This window comes from Marmota monax, unplaced genomic scaffold (assembly GCF_021218885.2).
Source record: "Marmota monax isolate L192 unplaced genomic scaffold, Marmota_monax_Labrador192_F-V1.1 WCK01_AAM20220418_F8-fsc00022, whole genome shotgun sequence".
In the NCBI taxonomy this organism is placed as follows: Eukaryota; Metazoa; Chordata; class Mammalia; order Rodentia; family Sciuridae; genus Marmota; species Marmota monax.
The window spans coordinates 13,478,231-13,494,864 of NW_026695215.1; the positions used below are offsets into that span (position 1 = coordinate 13,478,231).

Genomic DNA, 16,634 nt, shown 5'->3' on the forward strand with positions numbered 1-16,634 from the left:
TCCACCTTTCAGAAACTTTTCTTGGTGGAATTCCAGAGTCATAAATGACAACTGATGAAAAAGTATTTTTAAAAATCTACTTAATAAAAATGTTTTTTCTCAAAGGAGATTAAGAATATCATATAAAAGACTGGAACAGGAGATTATAAGTATTTAATATGCAATAAATGTGCTAATATTATCACCAAATTTATAAAATGTTAACCAATACAAATCAAGTGTTTAAAAAGTCTCAAATTTCAGTGCTACTTTATCTCATTTTAGTTACAAGATGTTCTCATCACTCATTTTCAGGAATACTAAATGTTTAAGTACCCCTATGACAACCACATGCCAGTGATTTACATGATTTCTTACTTTGAATAACCACACAGATTATTATCTTTGTCTTGTAGGAAGATGATGAAATTCCAAAAAAACACAACACACCTAGTAGAGGAGAAAGGCTGGTGTTCAAATCCAAACACAGTTATCAGACTTTTCTTCTTCCTCTACTACTATGCCGTGCCACAACACACTGAAGTATCAAAAAACAAATTATTCTAAAACAGAATGATACTGTTTTCTAAGACAGAGGAAAATAACTTTTAAAAAATAAGAAAAGTTTTCTTTGTGGCAAAATGAATATCAAGTAAAAAAAAAAAAAAAAAAAAAAACAAAGCTTCCTACAAGTCAAAAATTTCCTTTCTCATGAGGCAATTAAAAAAAATCAGGAAAGCATTTAAGTATGGTCATTGATATTAATCCATTACACTTTCAAAATTGGTTTGCACTGAAAGTGTATTTTGCACCCCATGCTATGAAGTGTTAATGTGAAACTACATCATATATAACCGTAAGAGAACACAAAGCACAAAAGGCTGGGAAAATGGTAAAGAATTTTTAATTCAGTGGTGTGCTGTGTGATCTTACTTTCTAGAGTAATCAAACAGAATGAGGTTATGAAGTATGAGGGGTGGGATAGGAAGGAGAATATGGGGAGTCGTTTAATGGGTAGAGTTTCAATATTGCCAAAATGAAGAATATTCTGGAGATTGGCTGCATATCAATGGGAATACACGTAACTCCACTAAACTCACTTAAAAACGGTTAAGATGGTGAAATTTGTTAATAGCATTTTACCGCAATTAAAAATAAAGAGGAACCATTAAATTTTTTTTAATGTGATAATGATGCTGTGGTTTATGTTTTAAAAACAAAACAGAGATACAAACTAACAAGTTGATAGATATATGGATATTTGTTGTAGTAGCCTACTTTTGTATGCATTTTAAATTTTCTTCACTGAAATAAAATAAGCAGAACAAAATAACTTTTTTTTAACAAGGAGAACAAGGAAATGAAATTACCCAAACAACAGAATCATATATCATGAAAATATGTGATTAGAGTTTAGATTTATAAAATGTAACATTTTAGTTTTAACTGATAAATGTGACACCTCACTTTTTCACTTGGAACAGAGCTGCTAAAACTAGACATGGTTTACCAGGCTTTCATTAGAACAACTGTATGGAGAAAATTACATGAACAGTCTAAATTTACTATGAAAACAATGTATTTTATTAAAGTAATTAAAATCCAGAAAACAACAACAAAAGGGAAATTTCACAACCTTTGTTAGCAACTATATAATCTTTATGTAGAAAAACTATAAAGTGACAGTCTGATCTGGAAAGCAGTGCCACAACAACCCTAACCCTTAAGTCAAGGGTAACCAAACTCAGTTGCTATAGAATATTTCAGCAGAGCTGACTTCAACTATATTATGCTTATTTCTCGAAAACTGTCTTTTCTATTATTTCAAATCACCAGATACATAACATTCAAGAGCCTGTTAAAGTGAAAGGATAAAACACAAATACTCCAAGCACAATTACATGTAAAAACAATTGAGGTTATTGAATCTATAGATCTGAAAAACTACACAAATGACCAACTATACACATAATCCATTTACACTGAGGTTCCATGAGGTGGTACTGGAGGAACACGGAGGCACTGATTCTCAACAGTGGAGCAGGCTCACTCTGCACAGCAGTACACTCCCAACCCTTCCGTCTGTCACCACCACACTGCCCCTGGGGGTTTTACTTGTGTATTACTTAAAATCCAAACAAGTAGATGATAAAAAAAGAGAAGAGTCAAAAGGATGAGAAACACTCTAAAATCTATTCCAAAACATGCATATGAAAAGAGACCAAGCACTTTGTAAAATTTGAGTTTTTACAGGAATATTTTCCTTTAAATTTAGTGTCTTCACTAGTATCTGCACTGAATTTCATAATTAACTTTTCCATTAAAATGTCACTGAAGAGAAAAAAAAAGTTTTGTTTTTTTAAATACACCATCTCAGAAACATGGTACTATATTTTTAAAAACAACTTTGCTAAAGAAATCACACTGTTGTGGTCATCAGACTAGTTTAAGTCACTTTGGCAATATATTTATTTGCTCTTATTTTTAATAATGATAAAACTATTATCATGATCATGTAATTTTTCAGAACTTATATCACCAAGAAGGTAAATGTATACAAAATATTTCTAATAAACCTAAATTTGATCAAAATTTCTTTAAAATATTTTCAAGTGATCAAGAATATTATTAAAGTTTCACACATAAGTCACAGCATTTCCCCCAAGATTCATTAATTGGGATAAAAGATTCTGGGTAAGTTCCTAGAAATGGTCTATAGTAAAGAAAAATTGGGCCAGTGTAAAGTTTTTTGCAAACTTTAGCAAAAAGGCCAAGACTATTCTGAGCCAAATAAAGAGCATTCTTTCGTATCAGAGATTTTTGTTATGTTAATTCTTTAGTCTCTAACTCTTCAAGATGTTAAAGTTCATAAATTCCCATGTTTACTAATATAACAAGGAATACAAACAATGTCAAGAAAAGATTCACCACCATGATCCTTTTCAATCACTGGTCTCTTTCCAGAAAGAGAGAGACCAACACTTATTTCCTTTCTTTCACCTGGGAGAAGAGAGGAGAGTTACATGGTGTTAACCTGGTAAGAAATCACTGTGTATAAATGGTAGATTTGAGGGTAAAGAATTTAAATGATGCCCTTTGTAAAGATAGACAATAGAGGATTTCCTCTTGTGTGTAGTTGTGGCAGAGGACAGTGACTGTTACATATCTGGAACATGGTCTTTCCTACAACTAGAAGAAAGTGTCTATGCACATTTCAGTCAACCTAGAGACATTTGGCTATGCACTATATGTTCTATAGTTCCAAACTGATAAACGATAAGCTATTATAAAAATATGGTAGGATATCTTCCTCCCACAATTCACCAACTTCTGATCCTATTCAACTTTCACAGAATTTACAGGGAATTTAACAAGCTTACTCTAGATATTTCTTTATAAAGTAAAATTGGAACTAACCTATCTTACTATTTGCAATTTAAGAAAACAAAATCCAATAAACACATTAACAAATTTCACCACATATATTCTACTAGGCCTAAGCAATCCCCCTTAACCAAAAGTAAGCCAGTTTTATCCACTGCAAAGACAAACTACAATAGTTTTATCGAGATGTATATAAAGAAAACTGCTGAATTCCTTTGCAGTAGGAAAAATTACCAATAAGCACCCCAAACCACTACTCACTCCTCCTTCTCCAGGGTTTGTTTTGTTTTTGTTTTTAGAGCAAGAGGAAAATAAGCATTCCTTGCAACTTAACTGAAAAAATGATATCATGACCATGTCTAAGCCTATACAAGATAACAGTGAATGGGGAATGCCAAAATCACCAGCAATTCAACACTAGTAATGTTTTTGCAAAGAAAGGTAGATTATATAAAAATTACATTCTTCCAGGCAACGACCGGGGGAATAAATGGTTACTTTAAAATAATGACATTTATAGGTTTTTAAATACCAGCACCAAATGTTCACATTAATTATTCTGAACAACTTTTAGAAATTAACGTTTCCTAACAAAATGGATAAACAAAAAAGAGTGAACAATAAGGAAATAACTTCCAAGTAATACTTGCATGCTAAGACCAGTATATAAAATAACCTGATAGATTGGCTCATTTCCAAAGCTCTTGTAGATTTGCCCAGTTTGGACATAGTATGCCTCACTGCTCAACTAACAAGTTTCTTCCCAAAACATGGACACAAAGTATCTTATTTTTTGACAAGGCAAGACTAAGCACAAAGTTGAAAAGATTTTTTTTTTATAAGCAAGGGAAATCAAAACAATCCATTATTATAATAGCTTTCTACTTTCTCTGTTAAAGAGAAAAAAACATCAAACCACTATGTAAAATGCCTAAATGAAAAACTGAAAGCAAGATTGACAAATAATAGTGTCAGTTCAAGTCTATGTAACCCTTTATTACATTATATTTATAGTAACATTATGGTCAACACTACACAAGTTTTTTCTTCTTCTCAGACTACAGGGATTTTATTCTCATTTATAATAGATAACTCTGAGAATGGTTTTTGCACCTTGAATTTACAAACCATTGGATGTTAAATTTCCTGAAAACCATTGTATTTTTAAATTTTACTTATAGCTACACCTAAAGCCAAACTTTCTTTTTAAAAATTAAGATGTTTTAAACATAAATTTATAGAAATATTCTGATACCGGTGTTTGAAAGACAGCTCACAGAAGATTATAAAAGGGCAACTCCCATACGAAAGAATTCTATGGTCAAATCTTGTTAGAAAATTTCTTTTATAAATAAACTTTTTCCATGATAGAAGACAAAAATCAAGAGATTTCATTTTCTCCTAAAAATAAGTAGTTGCTCAAGACATGGGTTGAGTGTATTCAAATAATATTGCTTATTTGAAAAAAGAAAAATGTTTAAGTCAAGCATTCCATTCTCTGGGTATTGGAATTATCCAAGAGAACCTTACTGAAGAAAACTAGTCAGCAAACCTACCAATAGTAGTTTCAGGTCCCTTAATTTTGATATTCATCTTAGTAAATATAAAACTTCAGCTACTTGAACACTGGAACCTGTAAAGTGCATTAAAGGGTATAAGAACACAACATTAATGCCAAATTCACTTTGTAGGAATTCAAGGGACTTGATATCACCAACTGGGCAAAAAAACAACATTATACTTTTCTGTTTAGATTTTATTTGAAATCTAATTCAAATTGTCAAAGCTACAAAAGGGGGGAAGACATCTGTATTATTTTTGCTAAGTCACAACATCCTAAAACAAAATACTACTACTGCCAGCAGATCCATTATACACATTTCTGATGAAATTCATTAGCACAATAAAAATTTCATCTTCAGAAACAGCCACAATGAAAGTAATTTATACAATATAAAACAATGACAGGTCTACAGATGCAGTTACTCATGAGTTTACACATGCATTCACAAACAAACAAAAAAAACCCAGGAATGCTCTTTCATTTGATTTTTTTTGTTTTGTTTTTTTAAAAAACAGACCATTCAGGCACAAAACAAAATCGCATTTCCAATAAGTGACAGCATCTTAAAAACATATGTCAGTGTTTGTTTTTCTTTGACTTTTTATGAGACCTGTGTGGAGATCGGGACTGGGATCTGGATTTCTTCCCTGATTTTTTAGGGGATCTAGATCGTGATCGCCTAGACCTTTTAGGTGTCCTTGACCCAGATGGTGATCTAAGGAAACAAAAAAACAAAAACAAAAAAACAAAACAACAACAAAAAACCACAATTTATCATGTGATCAAAACTGCTTATCCATAAATTGTTTAAAATGATCTTTAAGAGAGCACAATGAAAGTCACTAAAATAAGACTGTGAACTTCTCAAGTTTATATTTTGCCCAGTGTGTGTATAGGCCACACACACACACACACACACACACACACACACACACAACTTTGTAGTTACTATGCAATTCATCAATGATCATCAGTTAAGCACCTATTTGTAAAGAAAGATTTCTATGTTCCCTACCCCTGCTCTACTGAATCTAAATCTCTAGAGGCAGGGACTGAATTTGCATTTTTAACAAGCTCACCAGTTAACCAATGTTCTCAAAATTTAAACCTCTAATCTACAAGGTAACTTTCAAAATGGCACCTAAGATTAGTCACAAAACACAGCAGCTTTGCAACCTATCAACTTGAGGGAAAAAAAACTTCAAATTACTACAATATGGTTCAAGGGCATCATCTGAGAGCATAATTTTGTTAAGTGTTATTTATGAAGATTTTCAAAATGAAGAAATATACAAGTACACATATATACATATATACATACTGTAAGAGAACCCTATTGAAAGATTTTACTAATAGTTACAATAATAAAATGTTAGTATATAAAGCAGTTTTAGCTCTCGGAAAAAATCTATAATACCAAATAAATAAAACATTTTTGAACCACTTTTAGTTCTATGAAGTAAAAGGAATAAAGAATATAAAATACTAAATTACATACTGAAGAAATGGTATAAATGGTATTTATTTCCACAAATCTCTACCCACGAACTTGTTAAAAATATTCCTATGGGAGGTGCATTTTTCTTTCAGCTTTGACATAATCTGAGAATATTCTACAGAAACTAAAGAGCAAAATGAAAAGTAAAGCAACTACCCCCGTGCCACAGGAAGCATTGGATACATCGAAAATTCTCAGCTGGTCTTTAACTTGTTGGGAGCCTTCTTGTACTTTAGTCATGAGAGCCTGGGGTAGGGGTGTGGGTAATAACAACCTAAAATGAAACTGTTATCTCTCTTTTAAAACTCTGCCAACCAAATTATGTTCAAAAGCTGGTAGAATAATAAGGATACTGGTATTTAAAATATTGTAAAAAATGGCTTGCATATTTACCTTTTGGCTTTTTTGCTAACATCCCTAGGAGAATCTTTGTGAGATGACCTGGACCGGGAGCTTTCTTTATGAGATCTTTCTGAACGCTCTGAACGCTCCGATTTTGGTGATGGGGATTTCACTCGTCTACCACTGCTACTGCGAGATGGGCTGGGGGATGTACTATGTCGCCTTTTCCTATGGAACAAAGCCCCAAAACATTTCATGAGTAAGCAAAGGATTAGGTATGTGTTTTTCTTTTATTAGATTGACAAATTAATTCCTACCAGTTTACACCACTGTTAATATTATTTTCTATAACACTCAAAAGTTCTTTGTAACTAGAACAAACAAGTCTTAAAATAGATTGATCGAGAGAAAACTAAATTCAGCTAAACTACATTTTCTTTTGCTCTAAGACAGATTATTGAGACAATCAACAAAATTAATTAAGTTTCTAGATTAGATAACAGTGAGGTTTTCTTTAACGTGATTTTTCTGATCTGATACTTTTATTGAGGTTAAATGAATATGGCTAAGATAACATGGCATCCTATTGTCCAATTATTCTTAAATGATTGGAATCAAGAGTGGAAAAGGAAAAATAAAGCAGAAGTAGAAATATTTTAACATTTGGGGGATGTAGAAGGGAACCTAGAAATTCTTTATTCTTTCAACTTCTGTAAATCTGAAATTATGTCAAATAATATCACAAAAAGTGACAGATTTTTGTTACCAAAACAATTAGCGTTACCTGAGGTAACTCTAGAATGGGTGAGCCAGAATTTATTTGCAATTATTTGTTTTGTTTTTTTTTTTTATTTGAAAAACCTCAATTCTGTCGACTAAAGCAATGTTCCTTCCTAGGAGACTTAGGAACTATGATAGTAAGAAATAAAAACTGAAAGAGAAATGCTTAGAATGAAGACTTAAAGCAAGAAGCAAGTCCCTGTGGCCTATGTACACAATCTCCTTTCAAAGTAAGACTGAGACAGGTTTACAGGTAGCAGCCTCAGCACAGAAACCAGAAAAAAATTCTTATAGCGGAGGTAAAAAGGAATATCTAGCAAGCTGTTCTGTTATTTAAGCTTCATGTTTGATACCTAATACTGTAACTGAATACTTGCACTCAACTAAGGCTAAGGCTACCATAAGATACATGTAAAGGGAAGATGCCCTACTTAGTTAAAACCAAGCAGCAATTTTTTCAGCTAACTCTGCCTCCTACAGATAGGAGTCAACAAGTTTATTGTAAAACACACTTCCAGTTTGTTGGTATCAATAATGAGAATATTATAAAATCAAAAATTATTGCAAAACCAGTATACACATCAGGATGTTATACCTTTCTTTCCTTGTTGGAGTACACTCATCTTTTTCCTTCTTGTCTTTGGATCTAGATTCCAACTTTTCTTTATCCTTCTTATCTCTTTCTCGTTCTCTTTCTAATTCTTTCTCTTTCTCCTGTTTTGTTTTTATAAAGAAAATATTTAGTTGCTTAAAAAAATTAATCAAGGTTAATCACTTTTATGTAACAATATTTTCTCATTTAGGAAACATTTTTTAACATCATTACTTAAGATACAATATCATTTTCAAAAAAATCTACCATTCCAGGAAAACTAGTTCTTGTACTGAATAATAATTACCATTATAACAATAATGACATTATAATGATAATAATAATAGGAGCTACATATTTACTTAGTGCTTACCATAGCCCAAGTCCTGTACTGAACATTTTTCCATATACCATTTCATGTAATCCTTTACAAGACCCCTAGGATCAGTAATATCACCATCAGTCTAGAGATGAAAACTGAGACTTGGAAAGATCAAGTACAATGTCTATAGTCACACTGAATGGTCAAGTCAGGGTTTTAGTTCAAGCTTTACAGTCAGATCTTGTCCTACTTCCTAATCCCACATACCCACCGCCCAACTCAAAAAAAAAAAAAAAAAATCAGAAAAAGCTAGCAATGCACTAAACTTTCCATCACAGATCACAATTAGTAAAAAGTAATTCTTCTAACTGCGCAGCAGGTTGATTTAATCAAGGAGTTCTTACTAAAGGAAAAAGCTGAAAAGAGGAAAATGGCTATTCATAATAATCTTCCACCAAAATTTTATTACTGAGAAACAAATACCAGCTATAATAGAAATTTTAAGTGCTAATTTACAAAAATAAACTGACTACATAATGATACAATTATGTACACCAGAAAATAGTTTCTTTGCTCATGTCACTTGAAATTCTGATTTGTATTGATAACAGTATAAACAAATGAGTGGTTACAGACAAAAAATCCAGATAACTTGGTTCTTCAACAAGAATTCCTCTATGATATGTATCAAAAATGCTATTTGATGGCTGACAATTCCAATTTTTAAGAAGTTATAGAAGCCTATACCAGATGTTGGAAAACTTTTTGTGTAATGTCAGATAGTAAATATTTTGTTTTTGTGGGCCACATACAGTCTTTGTCACAAGTGCTCAACTCTTGTCACTGCAGCATAAAAGCCACCATAAACAATACACAGTGAATGGGCATGGCAGTGTTCTAATAAAATTCAACCTACAAAATCAGGCATAGTCTACTGATCCTCAGCACATGCCTTCACAAAACACAAGCTTGTCTACAACTACAGTCATGGAATGTAAGGGGATTAAAGTGGTCATACATGTATTACCCATTTTAAACTTGCTACCATTAGGATTAGTGAGGACCAGAAGGTTTCTTGGCAGATAAATAATCTATCACCATTCCAAAGGAACTCAGAGGGTAAAGATTACTAGCATCTTTTAAAAAAAAATCTCATTCATATTTTTACAAATACAACATACAAAGTACAAATTTTACAAGTGGTGCTGAGGAGATCTTTAGGAAATATTCTCGTGATTGAAATGCCTACTATATGGAAACCATACTACAGTTAAACTACTTACAATGTTTCACAAATTCTAATTCAATAATAAAGCATAATAATAGTAGCTATCATCTAACAATCTTGCAGAATTGGAAACATCACCCCAGTTTCACAGAAAAGCCAGGTGCACATCAGAGAGTGGCACTAGGATTCCACAGGTCTGTGCAGCACCTCAGTCCCTTTACTGGACTGCTCCCCATTGTTGGTTCTACAAATGAATCATTTCAAGTTCCCTTCTATAACTTTTTCCTATTTCTCTGTTTTTATTTCTATTATTACCATTATTACATTATTATTTTGCAGACAATCAAAATATAGGCTAAAATAGCACCTCCACCAAAATTCCTGAGTTTCTTCAACAATTACCATGTGGGACTGCTACTTCTAGAAGTCTCTGCCTATTCCTACACATTTTTTTATGTGCAAAAATACAAAGTCCCTCAAAGACTTGGAATTCTGGGGTTGGGGTTGGAGTTGTGGCTCAGTGGTAGAGCACTTGCGTAGCGTGTATGAGGCACTGGGTTCAATTCTTAGCACTGCATATAAATAAATGAATAAAATAAAGGTCCATCAATGTCTTAAAAAAAAAAAAATCAAAAAAAATTTTAAAAACATGGAATTCACTGATGAGCCATTCTCTACCATTTACAGAAGTCCTAAAACAGCTTCCTGACACTAAAATTTCTCAAACCCTGTTTGCATCTGTATCTCGGTGCCAGTTTTCAGGGTAGCGGTTGTCTCACTGTCATAAACTTCTTCCTGTAAGGTTCTTTCAGTTTTGAAAGCATGCTCTTACTAGGATTAATCTTGTAGTCCACAGGTTGTACCCTGAATAAAATAGTATGCTGTTGCCTTAAGACCTCTTTTCCAAGTTGAAACGATTTTAAAATACTGAAACTCACATGCTTCTAACTGTCCACCAGTATACAACATTTATACATCAAAGGATATAAATGGAAATATACTGTCGTTAAGTATCCAATATACTAATATTCTAAGACATCAAATAAGTAATTTTGGAAATCATATATTATTAAACATATTTATTCCTTACTCGTTGAAGAAGTTTATCTCTGTAGTGTTCTACTTGCTCTTGGAAACTTTGGCCTGGTTTTTTAGGTCTTTTTCCAGACTCTAATTCATCCTGAAACTTCATAACTTTGAGCTGTGAAATAAAACATTTTTAAAATAAGTATTTTCAATTACTTATAGTTTCTTAAGAACCATTTTGCTCTCCTCTACAGTAAAGTGATATCTGATTAGCAATCAGTCAAAATATAACCTAAACATAAAACTGTCTTATCTGAAGGCCACTTGTCAGACAAGCCCATCCACACAGAATCCAAGTAATCAGACATCAGGTCACATGCTCTCTACACAGCCATGAGATTACTCAAAAAACCACATGCTTCATACCCTTAAGAACTTATTCTCTCAACACAATTATGAATTGGGATCTGGTTCCCCAAATTAGAAAGGCAAGGAAACTGGAGGAAAGCATACTGCCAGGAAGATATGTGTCAACAGAAAATAGATTAAAACACACACACACCCACCCACAAAGGCAGTATTCTGGTTAAAGCTGATGTTAGACCAAACAAAGAGCTGCACAGTCTGAAGATTTACTCTATTTCTAGTACAATATAATCACTGAATATCAACGTACAAAGAAAATATTAAAGTCATATTTAGAATGTACTTTTTAAGACAATACTGATTTTTTTAAAAAAATCAGAAAATGTTTTAATTCCATATCTTATAACTTATCCTTTAGAATGTCCACATAAAACCTATTTATACAAGAATATTCACTGCAACACTATTTGTAAAACTAAATTACCTACATGTTCAGATAGAGATTTCTGGCTAACTACACACAAACACACCAAAAAATCTGCAATAGTAACCAGAGAACATATACAAAAAACTGGTAAAATCAGTTACAGGGAGAAAAAGAATGGAATAGGTGAGATTAATTTCATTTTATTCTAGAGATTTAAGTATTTTAATATTTTTTACTACTAGATAAAAAAATACTAAAATGAATAAACTCATCATGTATTTTGAACTTGAAGATTTCACAAAACAGCTAAAATAAAAACTATCTGGAGGCTTAAAGGAGCTTAAATCATCCAAGAAATTTCCAAGGACAGATACTTTCTTCTTGGACTAATGGAGAGCAAATAAGGTAAAGATCATGAGGACTTTGCGATTGTCGGAAATTGAGGTGGGAAGTACACGGATCCTAGATGAATCCACCCTGTAAAGTCCCAAACCTGTCCAATCCAGTTTTACTCAATGAGATGGGGAATGCATTCTTGTCTAATGGAATTACCAGAGGTTAACATCTAATCCTGCTTTATTTAGATATTGATATGTCCTTTAAATGGGCTATGTGCTGCTACACATTTTATTTATATTGGAAAAACAAGGTCTCATTTGTTTTAGGCTTTCTACCCCCACTCGTCATTACAAATAAGACTTTCCAATAAAATGGAAACAAGATATAATTTCTTCCCAGTCCAAAATTAAAGTGGTATTTTCATGATTTTTTGAACTTGATGAATGTTTTTAATAAGTTCTCTAATTTTTTCCCTTTTACTACCTAATTTCACTTTTATACATAGTAAGTAAGGGTTTTATAATTGGAGTTTTAAGGTCCTCTCCTCTTCCTTTTAAAATCTTACAATTCTTTGCACTTTTTTCAAATTTTAATGATTATTACATCTTAAAAGACAGTTTTAGGCTTTCCACCCCCAGTAAGATATAAGTTTAGATTGTAAGATGGGGGTGCACAGCAATATAAATGGCTGATCTCATCACTGTATGCAGCCTTGACCAGAATAAATCAAAATATGTTTTGCAAATCAGAATTAAGTATCCAAAGGGCAAAAAACCAGACTCAGTGTCATTTATGGGAAAGGAGGACTTCCTAGACAATCTTTTAAAAATATCATTATAAAATTCCAATTTAGGGGCTGGAGTTGTGGCTCAGCAGTGGAGCGCTTGCTTCTTACATGTGAGGCGCTGGGTTCGATCCTCAGTACCACATAAAAATAAATAAACCAAGGTATTGTGTCCATCTACAACTTAAAAAAAAATATTTAAAAAAAAATTCCAACTTAGGTTTTTGCTGATACAGTCTACCTCTGGCTTAATCAAAAGTCCAAGGTATCCAGAAAAAAAAGGTGATTATAGGCCTCAACGTAAAAGAAAGTAGCCCACACAATGGCTTGTTGCCTTGGGATAATGACCAGGTATCACCTTCCTACTCAACTACTCATTCTTTCCTTAGGGACCAGGTTAGAAAGTGATCTTTCTCCTTCAATAATACAGAAGATCCTTCACTTGGCTCCCAGTCCAGTATTCTTTTCCAACTCCTATGGCAGAAGTAGGGACAGTGGAATAGGAAAAGGCAATGCTACTTAGGTACTACTCTACAGTATCTGAAAAATTAAGAATCTGTTCCTGGTCAACACTACAATATCATATCCACCAAGGTGAAACTTTATTCCATGTGATTAAATCTTTATTGCATGTGACTAAATCTCAGTACTAGCAAACAAGAGAGAAGAATAAGATAATTAGATAATGCTAAGGACTTGGTTCCAAATCAAAATCCCATGAGTCAATTGTGAAAGGTAGATACCATGAGAGCAGGAAAAACAGCCACTGAATATTTAACAAAGGGAGAAGCCAGACTACAACAGAACACACAAAACATGGAAAGGTATACTCTTAAGTATGTACATGGGTGTGTGCATGCACACATGTATATCCCACACGTATATATGCATATAATGTAGAAATAATAATGTTCATAAAATCCAGCCAAGTTAAGAAAAAGCTAAATTATACAGCTTTCTTCTCTTTATGTTAAGAAGCAAATAGAACATTTTAAACTAATTTTAAATAGTCTATTTTGGCGTTTATAAGGGGTAACTTAAATTATCAAGAAAATCTATTTTATTGAACTCAATCTCTACTTGTATTTTAACAGTTTTATTATATCAGTTAGGCAAAGCCTCTCAGTAAAATAGAAGGAGGACTGAGAGTTAGGAAGGGGCATGTGCTCATCAAAAAAGGTCCAACCCCTAACTGTGAAACATTGAAACTGGGCTAAATAATGTCTGAGTTGCTTTGTGGCTTGGAGCTTATATTAGTCTGTCTCTAGTTTTTGATCATCTAGACTCCAATACATATTGTGCCACTATCACATGGGTGGTTTAGACAAGTTATTTAAAATCTATCTCCATTTACTCACTTGCCAAATAAAGAGAACAGTATTTCCCTCATAAGGTTTTTGCAGAGATTGTGCAGCAATCAGCACAGTATTTAATGATACTCAGTGTTAGCTGTGTTTGAATTTGCTGTTAGCACCAAGTTTAACATGTGACTAATTTAATGCTTTCCACTAATGACTTATTTTTAACTTTTTTAAACCAATACCACCCAGTGGTACTTAACTGCTTATCTTCTTATAAATAATTCTATATACTTTTTTAAAAAAGAAAAAGGTCCAACCTATGTTTGTTCACTGATATACATTGTCTATTTCTAAAAAATTAAATTATTAGTAAGAGGAATAAGGCTGGCATGAAGTAAATATTCAAAAAACTGTTAAGTGAATGGACTTAACACTCTTCTTATGTTCTAGACTGACCACTGCTGTTATTTGCTAGAAATGTTTCATTACCTTGATGCATTAAAAAAAAATCTTTCTTTCTCTGACATGTCTGAAAAGCTTTGATTTTAAAAGGACATTTTAAAAAAAGGAGATGGAAGAATGGAGGGAAAGTTCATGAAATGGTCTGGGCTCTCCTATATATCTTTCTCCTCTTAATGTTATGACCCACTCAATGTCTACTCTTTGCCCAGTCATTAAAAGTAGACATATTTTAGTCCCTTATAATAAAATGTAAATATCACCTGAGTGTGCCAGAAAATATTTTATCATTCCCTAGTTACATACTGCATACATTCAAAATGTAATGAATTTCCTACATGATTAAATATAATCTATTAATTAGAATTTATTTCTTCAGAGGCTCTCTTATGTGCCTGCCATATTCTAGAGATAAAACAAAAAGGAAAGACATTAATCAATGAAGTAAGGCAGCAAACAAAATACATGCACACCCCACAACACATGTAAAATTATACAGAGATAAACAAAAGGAACAGGGCTGGGGTTGTGGTTCAGTGACAGAGTGCTTGCTTAGCACATGTGAGGCACTGGGTTCGATCCTCCTGCACCACATTAAAAAAAAAAAAAATAGATAAATAAATAAGGGTGCTGTGTCCATCTACAACTAAAATAATAATTTTAAAAAATTAAAAAATAGAAGGAATAGAGTCCACAAGAGAAGAAAAGGCTATTATGAGGGAAGGGATGCTTAAACTAAGAGACCTGAGAGGCTTAAAAAAATGGAGGCTTCTAAGCAGAGAGGGGAAATGGTATGTACCCACATATGCTGTCAAGAGAGAGTTGAACCTGACGGAGAAGGTGAAAAGCCAATGGAGTATAGCTTCAGTGTCACTCGCATACTAACCTCAATCTCACGAAGCTTAGCTCGTTTTTCCTCACTCATTTCAGAGTATTTAGAGAACTTGGACTCGGTCATTTCTTCTTTGATTGGATTAGAGTACAAGTGATGCTCTTCAGATTTGGAACTTTGGGTATCATCTTCATCTTCACTTTCTTCTTCTTGACTTTGGAAATAAGTAGAATACATGGTACGTCAAGACATCAAAAAAAGGTTACATTTTACAGACTGGAAATTTTATTTTTCACTGTCATAGAGCCTAAATAACATTAGCAAAATATATGAGGACAATTCATCCCTAAAACATTTCTTGTAAAATATCTGAGTAAATAATATTTTATAGACAATTTTGTAAAACTCATTTTCTCCACAGAATAAGTTTGAGCTTCAACATGACACTTTTAATAAATTTTGCTTATGTTAATGACATCTGTGTGCCTTTCATTCTGCAAAAAATTTTCTTTGCAATAGTTAACATAACATTTAAATATAAATTTAAAAATATACAAAGGGCTGGGAATGTAACTCAGTACTTATCTAGCATTTGTGAGGCCCCAGTTCAATCCCCAGTACTATAAAAAGAAAAAAGAGGGGAAAAAAAAAAAAAAGAGCTATGCTACTTGGATAACTTTAAATATATACATATTTTCAAATTGCTAATATAATTTTTCAAGGCCTGAGCAGTTGTTTTAATTGATTTTGGCCTTAGCCCTCAGTTAATAGTTCCAGGTTCAGTTCTCATCACAGCTTCTTTTGCACTTCTTTTAAAGAAAAGGGAAGTTCAAAATTAAAATGTAGAATTCATTACAAATGAAATTCTTTTAGGAATTCTTCTTCCAAGTCTTAATAGGCTATATTTTTGTTAAAATCACATTTCTCCCACAAATGCAATAATCACTAGCTTCAAAAAGCAGCTCTAAGTTAAAAGGCATTTTGGATTCAGCCACTAGAGAGTAGTAGTGAGGCATAAGAGAATTTCAAGAATCAGAAAGTTCTTTATGTGATTTTTTTCCCTCACTTTCATACTTATTTTTATATTATCAAGATTTATTTGGAGTTCCTAAAAAAAAAAAAATCAAAAGTATAAATTATTCTTATTCATGCTATCAGTGAATCATTTCAACATCAATACTAAAAGACAGTCATATTCCAAACATTAACACAAATAACAACTTTATGTCAAGAAAGAAAAAATTCCCAATACCTTTAGAAATAAAACCTACTTCACAATATATTCGAATTCTTTGAGTTCTCTGATGGCTTTCCTATCTTTCCTGCCTTCTAAATTAATTATTTTGAGTACAATACACATTTTAAAGCAGTGACTTCAAGTTCATGAGATGTGACTAATGATAGGATCATG

At 32.6% G+C, this 16,634-nt stretch overlaps 1 protein-coding gene across 4 annotated transcripts in view; it reads right to left on the reverse strand.

Annotated features, from left to right (window-relative positions):
- Positions 1 to 1,540: 1,540 nt before the first annotated feature.
- U2surp (U2 snRNP associated SURP domain containing) overlaps positions 1,541 to 16,634 on the reverse strand; it is a 53,675-nt gene continuing 38,581 nt past the window's right edge. For all 4 annotated transcript variants that reach the window (XM_046431434.2, XM_046431433.2, XM_046431432.2 and 1 more), the window contains 5 exons: positions 15,278 to 15,437; positions 10,780 to 10,890; positions 8,143 to 8,261; positions 6,819 to 6,995; positions 1,541 to 5,642 (listed from right to left, as the gene is read on the reverse strand). In XM_046431434.2, coding sequence (XP_046287390.1) covers positions 5,504 to 5,642; positions 6,819 to 6,995; positions 8,143 to 8,261; positions 10,780 to 10,890; positions 15,278 to 15,437 — 706 coding nt within the window. In that variant the 3' untranslated portion in view covers positions 1,541 to 5,503. The remainder of the gene's footprint in view (positions 5,643 to 6,818; positions 6,996 to 8,142; positions 8,262 to 10,779; positions 10,891 to 15,277; positions 15,438 to 16,634) is intronic.